The sequence below is a fragment of the Mastacembelus armatus genome, chromosome 19, assembly GCF_900324485.2.
Source record: "Mastacembelus armatus chromosome 19, fMasArm1.2, whole genome shotgun sequence".
Classification (NCBI taxonomy): Eukaryota; Metazoa; Chordata; class Actinopteri; order Synbranchiformes; family Mastacembelidae; genus Mastacembelus; species Mastacembelus armatus.
Genome location: NC_046651.1, coordinates 7,056,429 through 7,080,471, shown reverse-complemented (window position 1 = coordinate 7,080,471; position 24,043 = coordinate 7,056,429). Strand labels below are relative to the sequence as shown.

Here is a 24,043-nt window from a genome sequence, read left to right as displayed (position 1 = left end):
TAATGCTTCTTTTGACACTGCAGTTTGTTTCTTGGCAGTAGCTAATTTTGACAATGAATTCCAATGTGTTTCTATGAATAAGAAACAGCTGGATGTCAGGTTTCGGGGAACTACTATTTAGTTTTAGGACCAAAAGACGCGCCCACTCTGGTACTCAAGGTTCAACTGAAGACTTTAACTAAACTAGGCAAAACAGGAAACAAAACATCAGGCTAAGAGGGGACAGGTCAGGGCAGGGTAACAAGGACATGAAGCGTGAACAGGACACAAGGAAACAAGGCACGAGGGTCCACATAAAACAAGAATATGGGACAAGGACACAAGGGGACAAGGTCGGAGGAGTCTGGGTCACACACTTAGGGGGACGCACCAGATCACACAAACACTTGAACATGAGAGACGGGGGTCAGGGCATGAAGGTCTGGGTCACACATGCACCTCGGGAGACGCACCAGACCACAAGAGAACATGAACATGAACACAAAGTTATCAGAGCACGAGGAGACAAAGCATGAAGGTCTGGGTCACACACACTTCGAGGGAGACGCACCAGACCAGGTTGGGAACATGAAACACGTACAGGGAATCAAGGCATGAAGGGATCTGGGTCACACACAGTTAAGGAGACGCCCCAGACCACACAGGGAACATGAACACGTAAACCAGGGAAAACAAGGCATGAAACACAAGGGCAAGAAACATGGCACAAGGCAAAGATACATAAACAGGAGACAGGGGAAAAGAACCAGGAAACAAAGACCAAAAGGAGACAAAATACTTAACTCTGGGAGAACAAAAGGCAGTCCATAATCAAAAACTCCAAAAGAAAACGAGTCTATCACTGGGCTCAAAAACGCTGTCTTGGCAGTACTCAAAATCATACATAACAGACAACCCAGCAACTAAAACAAGGAACAACCAAGGTATATAAAGACCGGGCACAAAACAAGAAACAGGTGAAAACAATCAACAAATTAGATCAACGTAAAGGAAACAGAAATAACCAAAAAACCAGTTCCTGTCAGGATCCTTCAAAATAAAATGAACAGGAAGTCCAGAGAAATGGATCCTGACACTGGAAACCCACTGGGTTTAAAGGCCTGTAGGCACTGTCCCAGTGGGCTTGGTTCAAGACATGGCCTTAGAGTACACTTACAAAGGGGATCACAGGGAACAAGGTCAGTCTTCCAACATGGACTGACTGTTCAACACTGAACACCAGATCCAAATTGGTTGCAGGACTTTCAGTTTGGAGCCTTAATCTAATTCCTGCTTTCTGTGATTTCAACTTGCTGAAGTCTTTCATTATAGTCTTTTGACCCAAGGCCAGTGTAGCTATGGATTACAGTAACCACACAGGATACATTGGTTGCAGACTGTGTGTTTACTATGCATTGTATGTCTATGGACTGAGATGATGGCATGCATGGGACAACAGGCACATGCAAGGCTTCCAGCTTTAACAACAGGTTTTGTTTGGATGGTTGACTGGTGACATCAGGATTTTTTTTTTTAAGGGAGTGTCTCCAAATCCTGGTGTTTTGCTCTCAGAAGACAAGTCTATCTCCAAGTCTATTTTCCCCACACGAGCAATTTTTCCCATTTAATCTTTTCCTCCTTATACCTCTTTTCTTTTTTCATCAATCCCACCCATTTAATCAATTTGAATTTTATTTACCTTTCTTAATATATTTTATTGCTATTGGACCATTTCCTACCAAGCTAGACATCCACTGGCCTGTCTTTTTGTCAACTCCATGTGTTTTCTTTGTGGGTGAGACATTTTTATAAGGCCTCTTGGGTGTCTTTTGTCTCACGCACACAGTGAGCTTCCTCTCTCTTTTCCTTTTGAAAAAATAATTTGGAGGTTGCAAGCAAACTAAACATAACATTAAGATCTCCCCTGCTCTCATTACAGCGCCTCAACCACCACAAGAGCAGCTGACACCCATCTAGACAGCTAAATGCTGCACTCCTCCTCGTCTACACCTTATTTAGAATGATACTATTGTTTTGCATGATAGCATGATAACATTTTGTAATTATCAAGAGAAACAAAGTAAAGTTGCAGTAGCTAGGAATCAACTCATATATTTATTTCACTTATTTATTATTTATTATTATTTCACTTATTGATATAAGCTGTACAAAACTTCAAAATGAACAAGAGTGGAAATACTAGAACAATAGAGGAATACTGCTAAATGCAGAGGTCAGTGATGGCTAGAGAAACAGGGGAAAGAAGTCTGGAGAGAGCAGAGAGGCACAATTCACACATATGGTTCTAGTTAGCAGACTCCCATTAAAGACAATGTGGTTTGGAAGAAACTTTATAGTTCACAGTTTAAGGGCATTTTTAAGACACTTCTACCCACCACTGAAAGGTCACATTCAGTCATTTCATACGGAGATAGTACACACTGTGCAAATGAAATGTACAGACAAGAACATCAGTGGAAATCTGGAATGCAGAAGTCAACATTGGTTTCCACTGTAATGTAATATATGGGGTGGGCGGGGGGTGGGGGGTCAAACTCAAAGTCAAACTCTATAACCATAAGCTTGCTTTAGAAATGGTGTTAGAAATTTGCAGTCATAGCTTGTAATCTAACTTTGCCTGATACTGTATTTGCAGGGATCTTTCAGGTGGCCCCTGGTTGGCAGCCATATTAAAGCTCAGCTTTTGTTCAACAATAACTTATTGAGGGTATAATCATACAATTTGACTTCCTTGACAGTAAAAGTCTCTTTCATCACACCACCCCACTGAATTTTATGCGTAGGTTATATCAGCTGATGGCTAGCTGACCATATTTACAACGTCATTTCCTAAAAAGTGGTTAAATAACCCTACAGCAAATATCAAATGTGATCTTTTTACATTCATGTTATATTTTAAATTATTCTAAAAACCTTCTCAAACTACTACCAGACAGCTGGTTTAGCCTCAGGCCAACACACTGACACACACTTTCAGCAGACATTCAGTAGAAAGTAAAGTTTGTATATTCATGAAAGGCTCTATACTCCTCACAAGATAGTAGAAGTCTTGGGGGAGGGGAAGGATACGGTGCCTTTGTGTCTGCATTTTAAGTTCACTCTCCTTTGCTTTTCCATGGCTGAATCCAGAGGATCATTAAATGGAAAAAAGACCCAAGCACTTTCACGCTGAGATTTGTGGAAAGTGAGAAAGAGACTGTAGCATAGGTATGTGGGATCTGGCTCTTATCTTATCTCTAAAAGCAAAAGTAGTAATCTATGACACAGACTAATGCAAAAAAGTCCAAACACAGGTCTTAGTTTGTCCATTTTTAGATAAGGTGCGTTTACAGTATGTGCCTATGTGTGTGAATCTAGCAGGCTGTTTATTCTACATGCAACTCCACCCTCCTATGCATATATATATATATATATATATATATATATATATATATATATATAGGTACAGTATGTGTGTTACTAACAGCCTGTTAAGTTGGTGTTGGCACCAGATGAAAGTGCTCGCAATTGTCTCACATACTTGGCTGTGCAGGGGAGGTTGGGGGCTAATCTCTACTTTAGTATCAACTCTGTGGAGCTGTGGTCATTAAATACTGCAGCATTAGACACAAAAACAGACGGAACACAGATGTTGTGAGGCAGATAATGCTGGGAACACACTTGAAGTAAATCACATTTGAAAATGCGTTGGCTTGCATTTATAACAATGACCTCTAATTTATTTTGTCACTTGTTGCTCCCTGTAGGTGTTTCTCTCATTTCTGTATGTAACAGTGGACACAAAGGGAAACAGCTGGGTCTGTCCAATACAAGTTCATAAATTCAACCACCATCTGGTTGAAAATATGTACAAATGTGCACTTCCATACACACAGGTGTCATTGTGTGGCACCTGTTAAATGTTTTAATTAGTGTTTAATCCACACATAAAAAGGTCTCTAAAAATAGCTGGCTTTACACCAGTGAATGAGTGAGTTGAGTCTTATTTTTAGGCAACCATACAGCACAGAAATATTAATCCCTGTATCCAGACTAACTAGCTAATGGATTGTCTGATTAAGGTTTGAGTGTGGTATAAATCATTTTGTAATTCTCTGCATATTTCCTAAAATGTGACCAGAAACTAGAAACACGCCAAAACAAGTAGACAACAGGTATTTGTCAGGCACATTGCATTCGATGGGAAGACAACAGTTTCAGAGTAAGCTTGAGGTTCATTGGTTGTGCTAACCACCAATCAAATGACTTGAACCTGCTGACATTTAGTTGCAATTACTATATGAAGCACATTTGATATAACTGGCTCATAGGCTCAGAATCACAAGTTGCAATGGCTGGGCAGCATGGGGGCTTAGTGGTTAGCGCTGTTGTCTCAGAGCAACAAGGTCCTGGGTTCGCAACCCGGCCTTTCTGTGTGGAGTTTACATGTTCTCCCTGTGCTTGTGTGGGTTTTCTCCAGGTACTCTGGTTTCCTCCCACAGTCCAAAAACATGTATGTCCGGTTGATTGGTGACTCTGAATTGCCCATAGGAGTGAGTGTGAGTGTGTGAGGTTGTTTGTCTCTATGTGGCCCTGTGATGGACTGGTGACCTGTCCAGGGTGTACCCCTGCCTTTCACCCAGAGAGAGCTGGGATAGGCTCCAGCAGATCCCTGGGACCCTGGTTAGGAATAAGGGGGTATAGATAATGGATGGATGGATGTTACAATGGACATATCTGGTCTAAATCCACACCACAGTCTTCTGTTGTGTTCCCAGTCAAAGCTACACAGGATTCAAACATGAATGCAAAAGATAAATGAAAATATTTTTTTTTCCGCCTTGGTCTCATAAAAGAAAGTTACATCAAATAACATAAAAAAAAATCATATGTACAATTTTTTCATAGTACACAATTTGCCCCTCCCAAACCATAGGAATACAAACCAACACAGACTATAAATAGACATTACTTTTTACATAAGGCACAGCTACTAGTGGTGTGTGGGTTTCTCTCATAGCTGTTGCTCTCCAAACATTATCTGAGCATACACGGTGCCGCTACGTGATGCCTTGGTTTCTGGAATTGGCTTCACCAGATCCAGCTCTGCATAGGTCAGACTCTCCTCCACTATCTTCGGCTGGAGATTAGGACATAGTGGAGAGGGAAAGAACAGGAAAATAACATTGGCTGTATGGTTGAAAGTGAAGTGGAAAGGTGGGTGGTCAGTGTTGAGAAAAGGAAAAGGAAAGTTGGGAGAATTGTTTATGTAGACTATTAATTTAACTGCAGGGCTGAAGATGCTGTAGATTTAACCTGTTTGCTTAAATGGCATTACAGTGTCAGATGCTAACAAGAAACATTCTATATCTGAGAGTTAAAAATTAAAAGTGATTCTCATAAAAGCAGCAAAAAATAGACCCCAAAAAGGCAGAGGTGGTCCTCTCTCCTCTTTTTGGTTTTCCTGCAGCATTTTTCCCCATTAAAATGCTGTTTCCACAGAGCCACTTCATTTCAGTGGTAATCATAAATTCAAACATGGGTTATGTGTCACATTTTAGGACATTTTTTGGTACTTTTGGTTGCAGACAGTCATGTCATATATTCTCCATTATACTTGGCACAATAACAACTCATTATGAAAGCCTTGTTGGTAGAGCAAGATGATTTTGAGCAAAAGGTAACAAACAAGTGTACCGCTAAAGCGTTACTCTCCAGAGTGTGATACATATGTTACACAAGCATAAAAATAGGCCAGATGATACTTAGAAGATCAGTGAATACTTGACATCAATAAAAGAAACACAGTAAAAACAAACATCCTACAAAACAGCATGGATGATACTCACCAACACTATTTTCCTTGGTTGTGGTTTTAAAAGTTTGGGTTTCCGTGTTTTGTCTCCAATGGGAGCTGCAGAGACAAAACAACAGTTAGCGGTTTTGCAGAGATCTGCTCAGCAAATACACTAAATGTATTTACAGTATGTATCAAATGAGAAACAGACCTCTCCACCTTACCCATACATTTGACATGCACTCCCTTTCACATATATATGAATAAATTCTAATATATTCATATATTCTATACCACTAAAGTGATTGGTCCTCTGGAGCTCTGAATAGTGCACAAGAACCTTTGATTTTTGCCTTAAAGTTATATTTTTATGTTAACAATGCATCAGTTAATTATCAGAAGAAGCGAAAGGTGCTGCCTCCACTGATTAAGCCACAGAAAAGATCATCTGACAGTGTGGGCTTTGCAGAATCTGTCAGACCAATGTTTTGATGGCAATTTAAGGGCCTAGTTAGGAATTTTGGGAAATAACACGTGCTCATTGTCTTCCTGCAAGTTAGATGAAAAAATGTATACTTCATTCCCTAAATGGCCAAAATACAGCGACTTACTTTGAGCTGTGGGGAAAACATTAATTCTGACACTGATTCAAACAAGAGAAAACAGTGCTTGTGAATGCACCACAGGCTTGTTTTTACCTTTTGCTGGTATCTCAGGTGGTATCTCCTCTTGGTAGTCTCTGCTCTTTTTCTTCCTGTACCTCCTCTCCTTCTTAGGAAGAGCTGGAGAGACACTGACCAAACTGGTGACTGTCTCTCCTGAGCTAAATGTGAAACCAGATTACCAAAGGTTTAAATGCATTTAAGAATATATTATTATCAAATTTTAATAAGGCGTTTATTAAGTATGGAAGCTGTATGACTCTTAAATCATACCTGTTCTGAGGGCTTTTGACCAAGTGGTACTTATCTGCAGAGATACAACACATTCAGAAATATAATAGATAATAGAGAATAATAGAGAATGGCTATTGTACTTTAACAGGTCCCTGAAAGGTGACCTTAACGTTGCTACTAACCTTTTAAGCTCTGTTTCCTCTGTACATACTGGCAGGATATCGTCACGGTGAACATGCACATGCACAGCAGACCAACTGAACAGATCAACACTGCATACAAGTACACATCTGAAATACACAAACATGTACACACCTATTAGTCCAACAATATACTGTGCCCACTGTACACAAAAATCTAAAGGAAAATGAAGTATGTGAGTTTCTGAGCTATTTAAGGCATTGGCTTGTGTTATTTTTGCATACCAAGAACAAAACAGTGCCTGCCCACCACAAATACTCACACACTATAAATATGATGGCTTACCTTCAAACAAGCTCCACAGTCCATCTTTGGCCTTGGTGTCTGGTAGAACATGTACTACACAGAAAAAGGAAGAGAGAAGAAAAACATGTGAAGACCATAGTCATCACTGTGGCTTCCCTGCCCTGATTACACACTAGCTAGAGTTTAAATAAAGCTTCAGGAAGACAACGAGCAGAGGTAGGCCTCCTCCTCCCTGCCGGATCCTGTCTCTGTTTCACTGTACTGAGGGTTTAACTGTAAGTTTTTAAAAAAAATAAAAAGTATTAATTTATCCCAATCAATATTACAGCAAAGAGTTGATTTAGAGTCGTGCTTCATCACAAACCTTTACCACATGTCTGTATGTGACAACTTTGCCTTTTTATGTGCATAGCAAACTGGAAAAACAGATATTTTGGCAGAAATTGTCTTTTTTCTTGCCTACTATGGAAAATGTATATGTTGTTTGTGGGGGGAAGTCAGGGAACAGTTAATCCAGACAACTTTTAATTCCATAGCATAATGAGAACAAGGAGAAGCTCATTCAATTGGATGTGACTTTTCTTGGCATCACCGTATCTTTATATATGGCTTCCTGGACCTTTCCATCTTACAGCTGTAGATCTGAACAGTTAATGCTACACAAATCACCTATGAGCACCAACTGGGGACTGCAGGCCTGTGAATGCAGACTACATCTGTAAAGACAATCTCAGCTATTTGCTTCTTATGTCCAAGATGGCTGAGAAAAATGTTTCCCATACTCAATGTGAAATCAGGTCCCACACACCCATTTCTCCACCCTATCTGACCACAGCAGTCTTAACACCACTGTAGTCTTGCTGAGCTGGTGGTAGGAAGCTTGTGAAGTGACACCCACCAAGGCATCTTGAAATACCTAAACCACGAGCAGCTGAAGATGGACAGGCTCACCACCACGGCAGCTGAAGCTTTTCCCACAGGCTGATCCGCCTGATGACTAACTGACAAACTAGCAGGAAAGCTTCATTATCTACAAACTTTATCTACAGAAGCTGTTAGAGAAGCTCTCCCCGTAGGTGTTCATCCTGCAATAGTGTTAAATTTTGGTGGTGTGCTGGAGAAAGAGAGGGGTAGGACCCAAATGCAGGACACGAAAACAATATTTTATTTCTCCTGGGATCACCAGGGCACAGAAAAATAACAAATAATATTCTGTTGCATCCACGAACAACTGGTAACATCAGGTAGTAAGTAATAACCTTAAGTAATGCTCCCACACAAACAAAGGAGAGAAACAAGACTTTATAGGGAGCGAGACAAAAGACAGAACACGAACAGGTGAAAACAATCCAGGATAATTAACGTAAAGCTGCCGGGGACCAGTACAGGGAAAACTGGAACTTAACACAAAATAAAGATCCCCGGCAGGAAGTCCCAAATGGGAGTCATGACAAATAGTAACTGAGAAAATTTCTCTTTAGACAAATTTGAATAACACATAAAACTCAAAAAACTATTACTTCTACTTTGTCTTTCACTGTTAGAAACCTGTACCTCTCTTTTTTTTAAAATCACAATTACAATCTGTGAATGAAAGATGAAGGTATTTTGTGCTTTCTTTGTGAAAATATATATAAAGATCGGATGCACATTGGAAGATGAGAAACTCATCACTCAAAAGTGTAAATGAAAACTGTGAAACATCTCATAAAGCAGTGGGATGTTTATAGCAAAGCCGGCAGTTTAGAGAAAACTGAAGCCACAAAAACTGTTTCTACAAAATACTACGTCATACTTATATGTTGAAACTACTTATTCTGGTATAGCATTTATTAAAAATAAATATCACTGTAAGACCAGGATGTGCTTACAGAGAGCAGCACATAGAACACCACACTAAGCAGCAGTGTTACTAGCCTGTTCAGCTGGTTGGCCTCTTGGCCTATATTCATCAACTATATGGAGGTGTTTTTTTTCTTGAAACTGCTAAGGCTCAGCAGTTTTTCAGACCTCGACTATTGGTTGAAAATATTTTTACAGAAGACTTTTGGGAAGTCTGAGGAAGTTAGTTACCTTTTACCACAAACCATGTGACCAACATTCTGGTGAAGCTAAATCAGGAAGAGCTTAAAACCTGGCTCTAGATTATGTGCATTGCTTCATACAGTTTGACATTACAAATATGAGAAATTTTACATATTAAATGATGTAGGCCTATGCAGAATCCCAGAAACCCTGTGTTTATTATTATCTTACCTACTCACCCTATTGTCTCACCTACTCAACTTGATGTCTGAGCTTTGTCAGATAACTTAGGTAGCTGTCCAAGGACAAGCATGTCAAAGAAAAATGTTTGCGTGACTTCACACATCACAGTGTTTTACCTTGCAAAAAAAGAAGTTTCTCAATTTGTTTTTCTTAAAATAAAATCGATTTTATATTAAAGACTAAGTGATCCCACATTTCAAGTGGAATTTCTTTTGTTTTAGCTTCAGATGTATTTAAAAATGAAATCATTGTGTTAGTAACCGATCAGACTTTGTGTAGTTTTTTTTTGGTCTTTATATTATTGGCAAAGCTTTTCTGAACACCAGTGATGTCATTGCCCATGAAAATCCCAAGCCATTCATTTATATAATAGACATATAGCAAAAATATCCATGAGTACAAGCAACAAGCCCTTGCAGCCTTACTGCAATCTGTTTGAAATATCATTTTAAAACAGACTATGTCCCACTTGTTTCAAATGGCAGATTATTTCATTTAAACCAATGCCCTTCGATCACAGTAAGTTATCCACAGCATAAATCTTTATAACATCTATGACATTTATGTGGTGTTTTTTTTTTCAGGCTCTGCCTAGACCAGTCAGTGCAGCAGCTTCACTTGCTGGAATAATCAGAAATGGGATAAATCTGCCACACTGCGTGCCATAAAACTGCCTTTTATCCTTGTCTAGAAAATGTCTTCTTTTTAAAGCTAATTTGAATGACAGAAGACTGGACTAGACTACAGTGGAAAGAGTCAAACAGACTCCTTTTTGTTTGTCAGAGCCACAGACTTGCATTCAGTTGCTGGCAGTATTTTAGACTTGTCTCTCTTTTTGTGCCTTAACAAACCCAACACTGTAAACATCAATAGACAGACTGGTGTTAATAATGATGCTCTGTATCTCCACCAGCTACTGATTCAATCACTGTTCCAAATTACTGTATTGGGAATGGCTGCTGTAAATACACAGCGGTGTCTCACAGCTTCAAATAATCCACTCTTTAACTTCCTGTTGTCTCTCTATTTCTTTTCCTTGAAGAATTACTATCCTTCTTCCACTTCTTCACTGTGTCCCTGTTACGAATACAAATGCAGGCCGATTTCGTTGGCTTCCAAGTCAAATATCCTTGTTTTTAGCCTTCATCCTTTTTCCTATTTATTCTTTTTATTTTTTCATGTTCTTAGTTAAACCAAAGGCACATCCAGGTGCTGCCACACCTTAACCGTTAACTTGGTTACAGAAATACCTAAGATATGACTCGTTTATACCAAGAGGAGGCTGTGTTGACACTGTGCTCTGCCCTTTTATACCAAACCATCTGACCTCATGAGCTCTGTTTATTATAGTTCTAGTAAGCTGAGTACTGGGTATTATGTGTGTGAGGCAGATTGTGACACCTGGTCACCTAATGTTACCCCACCGCAAGAATTTCATCAATCTGATGTCACACATAAACACACACACACGCACGTGCACATTAAGTCTCAGTCATCTACTGTTTCTCATCTAAAATGGGGGTTCAAGCTCTTAGATGTGTTGCTGATGTTTATCATCTCTGTCAGCCACTAGTTTGGCCATTAAGAAGAAATATTACTGCCTGCTGAGTTGAAATACAGTGGTTTTCCTGTGCCGCTAGGTCTGTTCGATACAATTTCCCAACTTAAATCCTGGACAGTGTTCAGCAAGGATTTATAAATCATAATTTAAATTGTGACAGCAAGTTTCTCTTCAAGTTACAGGTCTTAGTTTTGATTGACCTGGATTTACAGGCATACATCAGATTATAGGGGCACAGATTTTACACGTCTGAATCAATTTAGTCATTATCAGCAGTACTCTGTAATACTGAAACTGTGTAATACTGTCTTTAAATTTTAAAGTTTGAAAAAATATCTTGATGTCAAAGGCTATAATGTTAAAGTTTGAAAGATGTGGGCTACTGTAAGAGGCTGTGAAGCCTCAACAGACTAAATTTCAGGTTTCTTCTGTTATATTTTCTTCATTTAACTGCCATTCAGGTCATAATTGCAGCATTCATTCAAAAAATGTGCCAGCAGGCTTTTTTATTATTATCACTCAAACCACAATGGACCGGTGCTTCCGTGGATGGAAATAGCTCTCCACATCCTTGACCACGAAAGGATAAGAGCCAGACACGAGCCAGCTGCCCACTCGACTGTCACTGCAGACAAACATTCAAACTTCACCTTCCTCGGCACAACTATGCCTTGTTCCATTTCTGCTGAGTCTTTTTGGACTCTGTCTACTTTTAGGAGGGAAAGTCCTCGTTGAAGCCAATGTCAACAGCTCTCGGTAGGGACCGTGTGTCTGCCTGGGCGCAGACTTGGCTGTGGACACCCCAGAAGTCACAGCTTGTAAGAACACTGCCACGGAAAATGTGGTGAGAAAACTGTTGTTGAAAGTGGAGAAAACACTGACAATACTACAATTATATATTTAAAGATGAACAATCTTCAGAGTGTTGTGAGGATTAAACTTTGTGACACACTCATTATTCAGATAAACCACCCTGAAAACAAGTTTCACACAGATGTCTCTTCAACTACTCACTACTGAAGCCATTTAATACCAGAGTTATACCTCTGTCTGAAGCTGAGGGCACACTGTTTTAAACATTACTCTGAATTTTGTGTGATGAATTCGTGACTATGTAAACCATGCAAGGAATAGTTTAACAGGTTATAGCAACAATTAGCAACAAAACCAAGAATCTCTTCAGGACTGAAAAGCTGTGAGGAAATAATTACCACACTTTAAAATTTGCTTTATGAAAGTGAAGGGATTCTGTGGAGTATGTGGTACCAGTGGATGTGTCATCCATTCCGCTGTGAGATCGTCTCAGCGGCACTGAAACCTCACTCTCTTTGCTCTTTCTCCAAGAGCATCAACTCAGTCAAAGCCACAACTTACTGCAATGGAGGAGCCTTTTATCTCCAGTTCTGCTCTTAACCAATGACATCTAAACTCAAGCACAGGACAGTGCTTTTGCTCAGTGAACCCACGTCACCAACTCTTCAGCCAGATGAATTCAATCATCCAGTTGTGGTCAGAGAATCTGCTACTACTGGAGACACACTGGCAGTTTGATGTGTTCCCAGCTGGGAGCCCCTCAGAAACAATCACAGCTTTCTGCTGCTAGTTATGGAATATCTCTGCAGACCAACCTGGCAACTTCTTACAACTTTTTGTGGTCTTACTATTATCAAAACAGCCATTTGTCATTGCTTTTGTTGTGGTTGCAGAAATAGTTGTTAAGTCCCCAGCGTGCATTAAAAGAAGTGATGTCATTCAGGCATGAAGCCAAAAATTAATTGTAGCAGCCTATTGCTGAGGTTCCCAAACTCTTTGTCTCAAGACCTCAAAAGGCTTTTACGTTAATCATCCATTTAAGATCTTCTACAAAAACTTTTGTCCCAAAGCCATGTACACTCTTTCCTGCTCGGTTTCAATGAAGACACAGTTTGAAGTAACTGGGTTTTGGCCTGAAACTTGTACTCACAGTGTTTTGGGTTGACAGAAAAAAGAAACCCAGCCCTCACCTCTGAGCTCAGTAGCAGCAGTGCAGTTAGACGAAGCCTTCCAGCGATCTTGGTGCTTTTTAAACTCCTGCACCCGACACATGTAGAGGCCCTGGTCTCCTTCTGACACATTCAAGATCAGCAGGTCATAGATCTTCCCCTGCTTCACCACCGTCAGCTTCAGTTTGGGCCATTGGAAACTCTTTGTGTAGTTGCCATAAAAACGGGCCTTTCTCATGTTGACTCGGGCGATGAGGAGTTCGTCCTCTGGATGGTCTTTTCCCGCTGGAAGGAAGGTCCATTTCACTACTGGTAAAGCGGTATTTCGCCGTCGTTGGGACACAACACAGGAGAGTGTGATATTTTGACCCTCCTGGGCCACAGTGAAAGGGGAAGGGGTGATGGTGACGTTGATGGCTTTACACAAATCTGGAGAAGCAAGTTTTATACAAGTTGTTTTAGCATCTATTTAGTATCAAGATGCCTGGAAATGTTTGAATGACTGGTGATCTCTATTGTACATGATATTATTAACCCTTCATCTGATAATATCTGATCAGTATAACACTTGGGTTGGGGGGGGTAGAAGTTCTTTTCACTACACAGGCAACTGGTCCCTGAATGTCCCAGCTAGGTTGAATGCAGACTTGCATTGCCTGTCTGACTGACTTAAACTTTCCTCTTGACCACCAAAGCAGAAGAATAACAATTAGCAGTACAAATATAGTAAAGTTTGTTCCATATCTGAAATCCCTGCAGGCCTCACAGTAGATATGGTGTCGGCCAACAGTCTTTCTTCCTCCCACGCTGACATTTGTGTTGTTTTCAGCATGTGACCATGCATGAGGAACTTACTAATGAATGTGTTGCAGGACAATATATCACACATCTCTTCCAGCACTAGACGATTTCATAATACACATGCATGATTGTAGTGTGATTTGGCGCTATACAAACAAACTGAATTGAATTGAACTGAATCTCCATGACACGCAAGCATTTTACTGTTACAAGATGCAGATTCTTCGAGCACACCGCATAATTAAAATGAGTGCTTCTTTTACAGTGTTTGCCTTTTATTTGGTTTTGGAAAATATAGTTGACAGGAAAAAAAAAAAAACATTTGGATGTTGGATGTTGATTTTAAATTCCAAACTGTTACATTTAATAATCTGTTCTGTCAGGAGATCACTGAACTGAACATAAATTAATGTAGCACTGAAACTTCAGGCTCTGTTTTTACTTTCAAACACTCACAGCAAAACAATACATATAGAGGTTTTAGTTAAAAGACCATCTTGATTTGCAAAAAATGTTTTTCTCCATCACCTCACCACTGTCCCTGATTCTCAGATGTTTTCTGCAAAGTTTCTTTGAAAGAGATATATGTAGAAAACCATTTGTCTCCTGCTCATCCACTTGGTGAAGCAAATAAACTTTTCCTACCTCCAAACAGTGCTCGAGTCAAGAGAGCGAAGACCACAGAGGAGATCTTCATTTTCCACAACTGCAGCCTCCATAAACTCCAACTTAAATGTCTCTGAAGAAAAGAAGCGCCAGGTTTCCTCCTCCTCCTCTTCTTCTTCTCCTTTTTTCCTAGCAGAGGACTGTAATCTGAAACATTGGATGCTCTGTTTCTACTCAGAACCTCCCTCTGCCCCTCCCCACTGCTGTGACACACACTGGAAACACATTTGGAAGGATCCTGTGCACACACATAAACATTCACATGCATGCAGTACAAACAAAAAAGATAGGTTAGTATGTGCAGGGACACACACACACACGTGCACCTCTGCTTTTTGTGAGTTAGTGGGATATGTAATTTCCTGAGCAGAGGAGTGTGTTGTTGACGCCGAGCAAATCACACTTCCAGCTGTGGAGGACAGAAGGCATGGGAGCTCTTATTTTGCAAAACACACACATGCTGACACAGGGAGATGAAGCTGGGAGGTTAGCTGCAGTCTGTGTTTGTGTGTGGGCATCTCTGTGGGCAATAAAAATAATGAAGTAGAACATTTTCCATTTTGTGTTTAAAGCTAACAATTTTAATTATCCTGGCGTTTCCTCTTGTGCTAAACTGGTGTGGTTGTTTGTCCTGCTTTCAAAATGAGTCCTCAAACCCCATATTAGTTAAATTGTTGTGTCACTGTAGATCTACATCCATCTCCAGTCATCTCTTTTCTCATGTAACAGGATCCCACAGTGAATCTTTGTGCTGTACTCTGTCATTTCACTTTGCTGGCTTATATCAAACCCTAGAGAGCAGCGATGTGGAGATCTTGGACACTTTTGATTTACAGATAATAATGGAGACGGCCTGCAGGGCCTCATAAGTGCTTCTAGTCTGGCAACAATTTGACAAATATGGCTGTTCTCCACTTTACCAAAGCTCTGTGATTTTCAGCATTGAGTGCAAAATGTAGTGTGAGTTTCATCAAATAAGGGCTCACACAAGGCAGAAGGTTTTGGTCATGAATTTTTCCTCTTTATTGTGAATCTGTTTATCTACCCATCACTGACAGTGTGACACTGGGCGAGAAACTGTGGACACGCAGGACAGATCACCAGTCACATGACTGACACATAGAGACATACAACCAGTACAATAATAGATATAACACCAGACATATTTTCTTTCCTTGTTCATAAAACTCTGTAGGTCTGAACTGATCACAGACTTTGGATACTATAGTTTCTGAAGAAGCCAGAGAAAGCAAAGCTATAATATTTTAGCTTCCTGTTGCCTGGTGCCTACTGGTGATCCAGGAGGACCTGACTGGGAGCGTGGTCCTGAATCCCAGTCTCGGTCTCTGCCTCGTTACTGCTGCCAGATATGAGACTAAAGATTCATTGAAACAAACACATAGAGACTATACAGATGTACTCTACAGCACACACATTACACATAAGGATCACACTGGCATACACAGTTTCACACACACTCTGTGAATGTGTTGAGTCCAGTTCATACAGACTGATACACAGGCCCTCTAACAACTTCAAACTACATTGAAACCAAATATACACAACAATTACATATCCTTATACAATACACTATTAACTAGTTAGATCACCACCTGGCAACACAGCCACTGTCAGTTTAAACACATTACAAGAATTAAAGTGAACTGCACGAACCAGGACATGGGCAAGCTGTATACCCAGAATACAAGGTGACAAACTGCAAATACCAACAACAATACACAAAAAGTTTTAATACATATATTAAACACAGAAGGAGGAAAAAAATTCTAGACCAAACCAGGCTGTTTACAGGTGTGTGAGAATGCTTAGTTATTTTACCAGCAGCAGCAGGAAATGTGGTTAAATCTATTGATGATCTTATCTATTGGCTAAATGTTTAATAGATAAACTGAAGTTAGTATTGAACCATTTTCTCTGCAGTGTCATTTAACTGAAAGGTAGTTCTCATCAGAGACATGCAGCAGAGGTGACAATGCAGTAAACAGCAGGACTTTAACAATTACAATAGTTAGCTATTATTATGTGTTTCCATATAGAGTCACCAGGATTAGACCTGCTTTTAATGGACTATCCTTTGGTCTGGAAGAGGCAGTCCCAGAAACTTGACAGAGTACTAGGACTAATTCTAATTAAGATGATATAGATCACACATATATATACTTTAAGGTGGAACAGTGCAACAAGGACTGAATGTATAGTCTGAGCACCTTGAGCAAACCTGTTGCAATAATTATACAAGTCACAGCAAGGTAAAGAACATAAAATATGAACTGACTCTCCTACATATTTGTTTAGTAAAAGGCTAAAGTTGTTTTAATACGACTTTTTTATACCATGCCATGAGAAGTTGTGTTGTTCTTCTCTGTATCCATAAAATGCCTGGTAGCAGTAATCAAATTGTCAGAGAACAGAACATAAACTGCTCTTGGAATTAAACATAAATTGCACACGGTAAAGAAAACAAATAATTATTTCAAATATCCTATTAATTGAACTACAAATTATATTTGATTTGTGAAAGGAAATAAGGAAAATTTGCATCTGTTGTTCTGATATAAATACAAGCAATCGAAGTAGATAGAGCTGTATATAAGGGCTCTGGTGCTCAGGAATGAGACTGGACCTCAGTTTCACGAGGTTATTTTTTTCAGTGAGGTAAATATCTCCCCCTTGTGGAAAAAGCTTCAATTGCTTATGATTTTGAAAGCTTTCTGCTGAGTGGTGCTAAACAATCCCTGTGCAGTGCTGTATGTGTGTCAGTGGAGCAGCTTGGCTTTTATAAGGAAAGAATGAAATAAAGCTAAAACATCCATGAATTCAGGCTCCAAAATGGCTGGACCTAGTTTAATTAATACAAAATAACTTTCTACTGCCAAAAATTAAAAACATAATAGCACATTTTCTTATTAGATATTTATTATAAAAAGTATAATGATAGATATACCAGTACTGCCTTAGAAGAGGTAAAATAGTTTGAGGTTAATGTTTGTGTGACAAACCGCTGAGGAGAGAACAGCTGGCCTGGTTGACCTTTCACCCAGATGGGGTCACATCATCCTGTAAATCACTCTGCCTGACCTTTAACATTGCACGCCATAGGCACCACATTCTCCGATTGGCTGAGATGACTCAAAGCGAACGTCTGTGGCTGTGATTGAGAGTAAATAAAGGTTATGCAAACATGCACAAATATGTTTATTGCAGTTAGTTGCCAAATAACACAAAAAGAAAATTAATCTTGTGTTTGGATTGACTATATTCTATACAAATCAAAAAATATAAGGGAACACTTAAATCAGGTCTTGATGAGCGAATTATTCAAGGTGTCAGAAGTGACGAACTGCCTACACACTTTGGCGAGATAAGGCTGGGTACTGTCCTACACCAGGAGGAACCCAGGGCCCACAGCAGCAGTGAAAGGTCTGACAGGAATGTTGAGGATGTCTCGGCAGTACCTCTCAGCAGTCAGGGTACTGTTGGCTATGACATGGAGGTCTGTGTAGCCCTCCATCACATGGAGTTTTGTGCGATACACCGCCAAACTTATGTTTCAGGCAGCATAATGTTCACCATGATGTCTCCAGACTCTTCCATGCCTGTTGCATGTTCTCAGTGTGAACCTACTCTTTGTCTGTGAAGAGGACAGGGCACCAGTGGTGGATCTGCCAATTCTGGTGTTCTTCAGTGAATGCCAAACAAGCTGCATGGAACACGGGGCGTAGTAGAGGACCCTCATGCCACCCTCTGAAAGTTTGATCAGAATCATGCACAACTGTAGCCTGTTGGAGGTCATTTCATAGGGCTATTTGCTGGTAGGGCTGCATAGGGCTGGTCCTACTGTTCCTCCTTGCACAAAGGAGATTGTGGTCCTGCTGCTGGGTTGTTGCCCTTTTACAGCCCTGTCCAGCTCTCCTGGGTTAACGGCCAGTCCCCTGGTATCTCCCCCATGCTCCTCAGAATGTTCTGGGAAACACAGCGAACCTTCTTGCAACTGCACTAACGTATGTAACATCTTGAAGTAACTGAAGTACTTGTGCAACCTGATCGGGCTGCAGGTACTGCCTCATGCTACCAGTAGTGACAAGGACACAGGCAAAACACAAAACCTGAGAAGAACCAGTCAGTAAAAATAAAGAAAGCGTATTTGTCTGTGGCCACCACATGCAAAACCATTCCCTTTGTTGGGGGTTGTCTTGCTTTTGCCTCTTGCTTTTTGCTTCTCCATTGCACCTGTTGTCACTTTCATTTGCATCAAACAGGTGAAGCTGATCAAATGTCACCTGTGCTTCCTAAATGGATTGATGTTCCTGAAGGTGAACTGACTTGGTGTTATACTGTGGTGATTAAGTGTTCCCTTCATTTTTTGAGCTGTTCATATTATTAACTCGTCTTATATTAATGACACTAAATGAATATTTTACCTCTGATTGTCTCCTCATGGTACTCACTGTAGGGAAAGACAGTTTGACATTGTGTCATATTATTGCCAACTCATATCTGTTTTGTAACTTAGACATTAAAAAACAAATTCAGAAGACTTTACAAATAAAGAAATTTAAGCCGAAGAATTTATAAATGTAGTGTAAGTTAAACCATCATACAATTCACAAATTATCATGGCTGTACAATGACCCCTCAAGCCCATCACCTTACCTGTGCTGTTATCATGCACATGTTTCCTGATGATGCAGATCTTGAGAATAATGAATCCAGCAATTATGAAAATGCCGATCCCAGCGCCAATCAAAGCGTATTTAATTTCTGGAGTAAAAACAACCATCAGACATTTAATGGGCAATAACAGGCAGGATGCAATGCCACACCTGCGAAGACTACAACATCTGTGTGGAGAATGCTAGCTCACGATTAGTCCTCCTGACACGCTGAACAGCATATGACTTAATAAAAGGGGTTGGAGGATGTTTGATTTCACAACTTGTTTACTCTGTTGGAAGTTAGGGTCTTAGTCATGGTCTCGTATGCTTTTCTGCCGTATTACGTTGTGCTATCAGTGCTTGCAATTTGAATCCTGAACATCTAGGAATCATCGTGAGGTTACTGCTGGTCTCTGTGAGCCAATGCCCTCACGAAGGTTTGACTGCTTGTTGCTGGATTTGACTCTATAACCATTAACAACTGTAAATCATCCTAGTACTTTGGAATTTTAAATCTCTGTGCATAAAACTTTCAAGATCAAGCCCAAGCCCAAAAATGTTGCAGTATGACATTATGGGCTGATAATAATTTACAGTTAAACTGTATTTGGAAGCTTTGACAGCTGCACCTCCCACTACCTTGTTCAAGCAGGTTTTCCTTTTGGTAATACTAAGTGCAAAGGAAACAGAAAATAGTAAGTAAATCCTGCTGTACATGTATGTCACTTAACTGTAAATGTCTGATGACCTGTAATCTACCTTACAATCAGCACTGTGTGTTAAGTGCATCTCCTGTTGACCCACCTGGTTTTTCTTCAGAAGTTGCTCCATCTCCTCTCACACTCAGCAGACACTCTGAAACACAGTACTTACTATTTCAGGTCACGAACACAAGCTGTTCAGACAGACAGGAAAAGGCAGTGGCCCCAACACGTCAGTGTTGTTGCTTACATCTGATAAGACTGAGCTCTTGTCAAACAGTTTCACTGTGATCTTGAAAGACTGAAGTGTCCCACAGTGCTTTTTAAACTTTTCTGGGGCATTAGAAACAAAAATGACTTTTTATTCAGCCTCAGGTTGTGGCTACAGATATGAGCAATGCTGTATCGAGTGATTAGAGAGGTTAACCTCTGACAGCTGGCTCAAGATACAAATAACCCACATTACATTTCACGTGTTAATGGAAGTTTCTTACAAGTGCATGCATACATTTTAATACACCCTCACTGTGAGACACTTAAATAACAAGTGCAGACTTTTATTTATAACATTTATAGCAATACAGCAAGTCAGACATAATTTGGGTGGAGGATGTGTGTCTCCTAACACAGACACAGACACACACAGACACTGGTAAATATACAGACTGATTTGTGTTGCACTAAATCACTTAACTGGTGTGAAAAATGATGATGAACATTATTTTCTAGCGCACTAAAAGGTGGATATATTGCATCTAAAACCTTGCAGTGAAAATTATCGTCTTTTTGGCTTTAGGTTCTTGGGTAAACTTTCTCTTTCATAACTTGAAAAAATAATTGAATATAATCAGATATGCTGAATGTTTTGGATGATCTGTGGTTCACACTTTCTTTGTCTTGGTTCATATCAGCTTCATATAATCATAATCAGACCTGGTTTGTCAATGACACTTATTTATGGTTTTGTAAATAAGATGAGGACTACCAGAATGAGCCTTGGGCTCCAGTTCATCTATGCTGGGTCAATGACTGGAGGTGCATTTATGTAACAGATATGCTGTTGAAATTAGCAGCTGTAGCTTATCTCAGCTTCACCTTAGGGCACCAAGAGTAAAATAACAGCATCCACTGGTGTATGACTGCTTTTCACATGATTAAGTGACAATGGTAGCATTTTAGGAAACTGAACACATCCAGGACAAGTTATGGCCAAGAGACTCCTGATCCTGGCTGACTTTTAAGATGCTAAAAACAGGAGTGGTACAGTAGGAGGCGGGCATGACTGTAAAAACAGCCCACATGCTCAGCAAGGGGCTACCTTATCACTGTAAAGCCTGAATGAGAATTAAACCAAATGCGGCACAAAAGAATGAGCCTAAATAACCAGTGAATCTTTTTGGACCTAATCAATCAGCATGCTGTAGGAATTTATTACAGTTTCTTTCAGGGGCAGGAAGAGACATTTCACAAATACAGATGAATTTTAGCCACTTGGGTTGAGTGAGAAGTTTGTGAGTAAGAGGAAAGGTGGCTGACGGAAATGAACAGTGCTACTGTTACAGTAATTAAACCTGTGACTCTTCATGAACCAAGCTAAGTGTTTGGTCTATGGTAATTTCATCTTAATGTGTCCTGAGTGTTGGAGAGATAATGTTTCCAGTGACCAGAGTGCGACCTGTTACATAATGTGTCATGTCCAGTAAGCAGGGGCATGGACAGTCTAACAAGCTCACTGTGGCTTCAACTTCAACAGAAACTTTGACTAAATATAAGCTACAAGACATAAATGTCATGTGGTACAAAACCTGAAAATGGAAACAAGACAAAAATATGTAATTGATGAGTTTTGTTGAACTTCAATAATCTATATTCATATATAAACACAGAGAGCAGTGGTTTAATGTTTTCAGACTGGCAAACTGTATAAGACAAACAGCTTGTCACACCTTCACATTGTGTCTGTTCAAACTGCTCATCTTACACCCAAAACATACATACACAGATATTCCAACTACAACAATACAGCTGTCCATTGTACTCACCAGTGATGAGGACAGCCCTGATGACAGCTGACAAATACCCACACATCTGAAATGTTCTAATGTCTCAGAGCTCAGAGCAGCTTACTGACTTCTTGAAGTGCTGTGAATATTTGAAGAGCAGTTTCCTGATCTTGTGGGTTTCAAAGCACGGCTGATTAAAAGATTAGACGTTAAGCTGTTTCTGAATATGCCTGCTATAATGCATGATACCTACTTTTCTTGAGGTTTTTAGCCACTTGGGTTGAGTGAGTAAGTTTGTGAGTAAGAAAGAAAAGATGATCATGTTTGGGGGGAAATTCTCCGTTACACAAGAAACTACTTGTTTAATGGTTCATAAATGTGTTTAAACATGACTCAATGTGTCATAAGAACATTACAAACTGCTTTTAAATCTTTTAAGTCTTACTTTTAAGTCTTTTGCATGTATCAAGAACTTCTGGCATTTACATTTTAATCTTAGCACTTCATGCTACTTCTTCATACTCTATGTCAGGCTCTCTGCTCAAACTAAACTGGATCCAACCCAGTAGATTAAGACTGGGCTGGTAGTTTTTGACTATGCTGGACTTCTTCATGTAGTGATGATGTAACTGCATTTTTAAGCGTGTTAATGATTTCCTCTGACTGGTCAACCACCTGCTGTATCATTCCTCCAGGGTATTATTTTGTTTCTCTCCTTTCATCACTCCACACACGAGGCAAATAACAGCTGAACATGTAGTAAAGTTAAGCAACAGACTGCTGGACTAGTCTGTATTAAGCTTTTAATATTTACAAACTCTGAAAAATAGATTCTATACATATAGTGCATCGCTGCTGAAGATTAATCTGTGGGAAAGCACCTTGCCTTGAATAACAACTTAAAGTCATTTAAATGTGCTCATTCATTTTGCAGTAACCTGTTTAATACTTTCATTTCTCAGTTCACAGGAAATGATAAGTAAATGTGAAATGTGTTTGTTTTCTATGGGAAAAAAAGTTGTAGAGTAGCATTACAGTGCATCAGACCATGACAATCCAGCCACAGTTTTTGTGGTATCATCATACCACATGTACATTAAATAATGATTGTCTGAGTCTTCTCCATGATCTGGCTTACTTTTAGTATCAAAACAAGAATGAAGCTTTTAATGATAACAGACCTGGACATTTTTGTACTCACTGAATTCATTTCTACAATATATGAGTTCCCATTCATCGGTTTAGCAGCCTGTCAATCCTAAAGGACTGGACTTCATTTTTGCTTGTCTCTTGTCTGACTCAGTTCCTGTTCCTTTAAAGCTGTTTTTTCATTCTCTGTGGGCCATGACATTCAAAAGTGACAGCCAAGTTTATCTATAATGTAAGAGACAACAACACAAATACAGGTAAATACAGGTAAACTATTCAACTTCTATTAGTCTGAATTTCACACACAATGGTTTATTTATTAAGGTCGATAATATCATTGGCTGATTAATACAGTTTTGTCTGTCTGTCTGTCTACCTGCACACACCTTCTTGAACCAGCTGAACAAGTCCTGTTTAAGTCTTTCCACTACAAACACAGTCAAAATATCATCCCATCTAACTCCTAGTGAGACAACCGAACTGAACTCCAAAATTGATAATAACAATTGATAATTTCATTACCCATCCATCCATCATCTGACATACATGTTTTTGGACTGTGGGAGGAAACCAGAGTACCTGGAGAAAACCCACACAAGCACAGGGAGAACATGCAAACTCTACACAGAAAGGCCGGGTTGCGAACTTAATTTCATTACATAATTTTAAATTGTAATCCATACATTACAATGTATATACACTGTCCATAAATTGAATGAATTTCACTTTGCTCCCATTATAGCAAGGGCTAGCTCTTTGGCTGGGTTATATGAAAAACCCCCATTAACTGTGACCATCACTGGGTCCCATTTGTCATTGGGGGTTGGATCCAAACAGGATCAAGTTTGGTGTGAGACAGGAAAAGAGGGAGGCCTTTTTCTAAGCAGGACGGGTGCAGACAGTAAAGGGGAAATGTCCTTTTAACATGACATACCCACACTGCTTAGCAAGGAAGTCCGTTTTCTCAAACAATACAGGGACTCTTCCCTGTTAAAAGTCAGGACACATTATTAAGCAACTACATTTTGAAATAAAAGAAATTGATGAAAAACTGAAAATAATTAGTGTAAATGTTGATGTCCAATGCATATCAAGGGAGAACAGTTTTATAATTTTA

General features: G+C 39.7%; 1 protein-coding gene across 1 annotated transcript; it reads right to left on the bottom strand.

Moving 5' to 3' along the window:
- Positions 1–4,583: 4,583 nt before the first annotated feature.
- Positions 4,584–14,428, bottom strand: vstm4b (V-set and transmembrane domain containing 4b). The gene is made up of 8 exons (XM_026315770.1): positions 14,377–14,428; positions 12,952–13,359; positions 7,159–7,212; positions 6,855–6,962; positions 6,712–6,745; positions 6,475–6,599; positions 5,829–5,893; positions 4,584–5,119 (listed from the first exon to the last, which is right to left on the bottom strand). Exons 1-8 carry the CDS (start codon positions 14,426–14,428, stop codon positions 4,994–4,996), a joined length of 972 nt encoding a protein of 323 aa, XP_026171555.1. The 3' UTR covers positions 4,584–4,993.
- Positions 14,429–24,043: the final 9,615 nt, after the last annotated feature.